The sequence below is a fragment of the Rhinatrema bivittatum genome, chromosome 2 (genome assembly GCF_901001135.1).
Source record: "Rhinatrema bivittatum chromosome 2, aRhiBiv1.1, whole genome shotgun sequence".
Classification (NCBI taxonomy): domain Eukaryota; kingdom Metazoa; phylum Chordata; class Amphibia; order Gymnophiona; family Rhinatrematidae; genus Rhinatrema; species Rhinatrema bivittatum.
In genome coordinates this window covers 357,317,206-357,323,205 of record NC_042616.1, presented here as the reverse complement: position 1 = coordinate 357,323,205, position 6,000 = coordinate 357,317,206, and the positions used below count along the sequence as shown (strand labels likewise).

General features: G+C 45.5%; 1 protein-coding gene across 3 annotated transcripts in view; it reads left to right on the top strand.

Moving 5' to 3' along the window:
* Positions 1-729: 729 nt before the first annotated feature.
* The window catches only part of SLC12A7 (solute carrier family 12 member 7), a 485,337-nt gene continuing 480,066 nt past the window's right edge, over positions 730-6,000 (top strand). For 2 of the 3 annotated variants that reach the window (XM_029589924.1, XM_029589923.1), the window contains exon 1: positions 730-1,127. In XM_029589924.1, coding sequence (XP_029445784.1) covers positions 971-1,127 — 157 coding nt within the window. In that variant the 5' untranslated portion in view covers positions 730-970. The remainder of the gene's footprint in view (positions 1,128-6,000) is intronic. The other variant, XM_029589925.1, reaches the window with a different exon arrangement.

The window sequence follows — 6,000 nt, the reverse complement described above, 5'->3', positions numbered from 1 at the left end:
TTGTGCGTTTCACTGCTGGCATGATTAGTCGGAAGACTTTCAGTTGTTTCATTTTTCAGGGGTCATGAAATTGAACCCCTTCAGCCCTGGAAGCCTTTTCCACTCATTGGCATATGGTGGATTGGGCTTTAGCAGTGTCACTGCAGGGCCTCTTCTACTCTTCAGCTGCGGGTGGGATAGGATCTGCTGGTGGCCTCTTCCTTATCTTTGGCTGCCATCAGCCTAGTGCAAATTTGCCAGTTGGAGGTTTGGCACTATAGGCTACAGCCTAGTTCAGTTCGTGGAAGTGCTAGCTCTGCAAAACAGAACAAGAACCTAAAAAGATTCTGTGGAGTAGAAATTATCCTTTTATTTTCCTCTCCAGTGTACCATCTCATACTTGCATCCAAAACAAAGACAATCCTTTTCAACTAATATGTGAGGTCTTAAAACAGGGCGGACCTGTCTACTGTACATTAAAATTACTGTTTCATTTTTGTATTTCACAGAAACCTCATCTTTATTTGGGAACATCAAGCATATTTTATACCACACTATTTATTAAACGCCTCAACTATTTTCAAAGTTCTAACGTAAACAAGCACTAGGAAACAGAAACGATTTACACAGCATGCTCTGGGGTTAGCGTGCAAAGGCATGGCCACTCCGCCCCTGAAATGAGGACATTGTCACGTGATCACGTATCCAAGCGACCATCAGGACTCTCTCACCCTCTAGAGATAAGGACTGACAGAGTCAAAGCCTGCTATCTTCCAGTTCCGACTTACACGTCGCATGGAGACTGGCCCGGCGTGCGCGTGTGTGCACGCGCGCGCGCCCCACCCATCTCCTGAACTTCAGGGCACGCGAGGGTGTTGTGTTCTTCGTGAGCGCGCGCCGGTGTCTACTTGTTCCGGTGTTGCTATCTATTGTTGTGATACTTTTGCGCCCGCTCCTCTTATTTTGGGATTTAACTGTGCTAGCCGTCGGAATGCCCACCAGTTTCACCGTGGTGCCGGTAAAAGTTGGGAAAGAAGAAGAGGAGGAAGAGGAGGAGGGCGGCGAAGACCAAGCTGAAAACTGGCCCCGGGAAGAGGAGGAAGGTGGCGTCTGTCACCGCCTCCGTAGTCCCAAGAACTACTCTTCAGGTGAGTTGGGCGGCAACGAGAAAAGGGCGCGACTTTTTTTTTTTTTGCGTTTTTTGTGCTCTGCGGCTAATTTCAACTGAAGACAGAAGTTTCCGCGCATTCTGGTGTCTTCTAATATACATCCTGGGGAGTTGCAGAGTGTAGTGTGCCTGCTCTTTCTTTGCGCATTTAGTTTTAGATGGGTTTCCTTCAAATGCTACACATGTTTAGTTAACGGTTTTAAAGTGTAAACTTAGTCCTAAACTTACTGGTATGTTTATTTCATTGCTAGCAATTCTCCTTTGAACTTGGCAGTTTTTATTATGCAGCTCGCATTGCTAATAGTTGACTGTTTGTTTTAAATTTTATATTTGGGTGCTTTCCTGTGCTTAGAAACTTTGTAATATTGCTCATTATTTTCAGATGAAGCAGATTTGAATGAGCAAAGGTACTCGAGTTAGTAGCAAAGATTTAGGTTAATTACAATGTCCTTTCTGGTGGCTACAAGTAAAGCTTTAAGGTTTAATATAGTGAAAAATTGGAAGACACTTTTACCAAATTGTTTACATTTACTTAACTCTACAGGAAAATCTATGTATTTCACACACGTTTTCTAACAAAGCTTAGTTTAATGTTTTGGGACCAATCTTACCTAACAATCATGCCTGATTGATAGGGACCAATCAGACGGGCCGATACAGTAAGGAGCGGTAGGAAGAGCTGTGTTAGTGCCGGGCGCACCCGCGTTTGCCGCACGCACAGTCCTGCTCACCTACCGCTCGATACTGTATTTAAATAGCTTGCAAATGCAAGCCGCGTCCAAGAAGCGTCTGTGAAGCGTTAGGCCCGTGCAACCCATTTTACTGTATAGGCGCTTAATACAGTGCCTATTCAGTATCCTGGGTGTGCTGGTACCTGTCATTTGAAATGACAGGCACCAGGAAGAGGATCCCAACTTTAACCCATGAAAACCTAAAATCCCCTCCTCCCGAAGCGGCTCGACATGTACCAACTTACCTTTTGTTGCTTTTCAGCCCTTTCAACCTTCTCTGCCGTCCTCCGGAGGGGGCAGCTGGCGGCAAAAGCGGCTCGCAGCGGTCCCCCCCGCAGGTCCCGGTTTTCCTGGCTCAGCCCTCATCTGCTTAAGGAAGATTGTGAAGTCAGGTAAGAGCCCACTGTTCTGTGCCCTCTCCAGTCACGGCAGTCATGGCTTGAGCGCCCGTCAAATTGACGGGCGCTCAAGCCAATGAAAGTACGCTTCGCTTCGCTCCGCTCGCGCCGTGACTGGAGAGGGCACAGAACAGTGGGCTCTTACCTGACTTCACAATCTTCCTTAAGCAGATGAGGGCTGAGCCAGGAGAACCGGGACCTGCGCGGGGGGGACGGGACCGCTGCGAGCCGCTTTCGCCGCCAGCTGCCCCCTCCGGAGGACGGCAGAGAAGGTTGAAAGGGCTGAAAGCAACAAAAAGTAAGTTGGTAACATGTCGAGTCGCTTCGGGAGGAGGGGGATTTAGGTTTTTAGGTTTCCTTTTGGGGGAAAGTTTGCCGTCTACCCTTACCCCTGCCTCTAATGTAGGGGTAGGCGGTAAATTAGCAGGTTAAACGCGCGGCAAAACTGCAGGTTAAGAAAGTGATAGTCGGGGTGCGCTTTACTGTATGGGAGGGAATAGCTAATTCGATCGTTTACATCTAATATACATGCCGCGGGCGGAAGGGGTTACCCGGTGATTTAAAGAGGCAGTAAGAATGGGTTAAAGGGGATAGTGTATCGCGGGTTGGACTAACGCGGCCGAAAAGTGAGTAGAAAGCGGGTTAGAAGCAGGGTAACCGCGGCCGCAATTTACTGTATTGATCTGAGAGTAAGTTCAAGAAGAAGGGCTTTGGAAATTGACTTAAGCATTCTGAGAAACTGGGGTCCAATGCAATAAAGTGTGACCAGCCTAGCGCACTGATTTGCACACGGTTGGCTGTGTGTTTTGGTTGTGTTAGACTAGCACCTGATGCAATAAGGAGATACGCACGTCCAACACACGTGCCCAAACAAATGTGTAGCTGATAGTACCCATCACATATAAGTTCCATGTAGATGAGGCTATTAGTTATTACAGTCCCCTCCCTCCATGCAGAAAATTGTTGGGCGTCCATCGCACACTTTTTAATGCGGCAAATTTAACTCCAGCCCCGAAGGTGGCATAAAGTCCATCCACAAGTCAAGAGCTCATGAGAAATTAAAAAATACAGGCCTCTGTGGTTCCTCATACTTAGTATCATTGTGACATTTAAATTTACTGCTTGTTGTGTTGAAAAATAAATGTGTATTGGCTTGATTAAAAAAAAAAATCTTCTGGATGTACAATTTAGACGCCCATAGCAAGGGGTGTATGGCTATGAGTGTCTTTAGCAAAATCGGCCAGAAGAAGCAGGATAAAAACAGACCCTTGTATTGAGTGCCCATTGCAATTGTGGGTATCTGATGTATTTGAGCATTAGGAATCACAGTTCTCTCCAGCGCATCACTTTTTTTAAATTTTTTTTTTTTATGCAGTCCCTCATTTAAATACTGCATCAGGCGCCCAGGGGATGTGACTGCATGTGCGTTAGGAAAAAGGGCTCAATATGAGCGCCCATTTTCAAGGCATGTCTTTTATTGCATCGGCCCCTGGGTTTGCCAGTGTGAGTGGGGTGTTGTATATCCTTAAGGAGACCAAAAGATGGTTTATGGTACAAAGAAAAAATTGTGTAAGTACACATAAAGACATCTATTAATTTTGCAAAAACTATGATTTTGTTTTCGATCTTCAAATACACACTGCATCCAAGTGTTGGTGGGGGAGGGGTTGTCATAGTATGTTTTGGAATCCATGGTATAAGGCAGGTGTAGTTAATTTAGAAAGACGGAGGGGTGGGGGGGGGGGTTGTCTTTCTAAATTAGCTTCTCATTCTTTGAGGTCTGGTTTTCAGGAAGTACACCATTAATTTGAGTGGATGCATATATATTGATGGTTTAGAGAGAGAAATATAGGAAGGATTATTTTTTTTCATTTGGAGGCCCTTTTGGGAAAAGTCTAGTCTCTTATGTTCATAGATAGCATTTAAACAGGAGGTGGTTGGAGCTAGGCCTTTGATAGTGGTAAGGATGATTTGTCTGAAAGACAAACTTAATTGGGGACAGGGGCTAGGCCAGAGCTTTCCAAACTTTTCATGTTGGTGACACACTTTTTAGACAAACTTAATTTCACGACACAGTAATTCAGTCAACTAACAAACCAGAGGTTAAAGGTTAAACGAACAAAACATATTTTGACAATTTATTCATGTTTCCTTAAATATATACATACATTTTTGTGGATTACATAATGTTACACCCACACTGACCCCCAAGCAGCTCCCATTCATTCTCACACCTCTCCCTCCCCACCCCCTAGGCATGCACACATTCATTCTCACACACACACACAGAGACCCACAGGCAGGCAAGCACCAATTTATTCTCACACACACACATACACCACACACAGGCAGGCAGGCACCTATTCTCACACAGACAGACACCAGGAAGACACCCATTCATTCTCATACACAGACACACCCTCAGGCAGGCACCCATACATTCACATATATACACCCCCCCAGGCAGACTCCTATTCATATACATGCACACACTGAAGGAAGAGCCCCCCTCTCTTTCTTTTGCCAGCATCCTCAGCGCCGCTCTGATTCCTCTGCTACTGCTGTCACTGCTGCTATGTGGATATTTGGGGAGGTGCTGATTGCTGCTACTGGCAGTGAAGCCTGTTCTGCTGCCTCCTCTGTGCAGGCCCCACGGTATTAAATATTTGTGGGCTTCCACTTCCTCCATGCCGATCTTGTACATTGCGAGATCGGCATAGAGAAAGTACTACTCTTGCACATTTCCAAAGATAACATATGCCAATCACTAAAGTAATTTTATTTTACCTTTGCTGTCTGATCTTAGTTTTCTAATCGGGTTGGTCACAGGCTTTTTTTCCACCTTCCCTTTCTTGTTTTTTTGCCAATTCCTTTTACAGGGTCTTTTTTTTGTTCTATTTCTTTTCTCTCCATCTGTCTTCTTCCCTCAAACACACAATCAGGTTCTCATTCTTACAGCGGCCCTACTACAGGGTTTCCTCCTCTTCTCGGGCCACCGCGACATGGGATATGCGGCGGTCCATTAACGCTGCTCTTCTGTACACGGCAGATGCTCCTCCTCCTTCCTGCCCACTTGGCTCCGGCAACGTTTTTCTTCAGGAGCTGCGCAGGCAGGAAGGAGGAGGAGTGAACGTGACCCTTTTTTTCGGGTCATAGTGAGGTAAGCTCGACCACGGCCCCGCCAATCTTCCTGCTGTAGTTCCCTGCTTTCTGCCAGCCCTGCTGCTATGTGGACCGGGTTACACACCATCACACTGCAGGCGACACACAGTTTGGAAAGCTCTGGGCTAGGCAGTGAGATTGGAATGAGTAGAAATAAGCGACTGGCTGCTAAATTCTTATCAAATGAGATATTGCTTGAAAATAATAGCAACCTAGTAATAAATGATGGCAGAACAAGACAAAAATGGCCTATCCAGTCTGTCCAACAGTCACTTGTCTATGCCAGCCAGATGCATATGCCATAAAAAATAATTCTAACAATTTGGTGAGGTGTGATGTTGCATACTTACTGTAAATGGGTTTCCTCACACATCCATCCTCTTGTGTAACCTAGGAAGGATCTGCAAACAATAATTGCTTATGAGCAAAATATAACCCTCACTCATTTACCACATTACCCATTGGGTTTAGTCACTCTTCAGGCTGTTTCATTTATAGTCACTCACTTGCTCTTTCTCCTATGAAACTTTATTTTAGTCAGTGTACTAACTTAGAGCAAAAT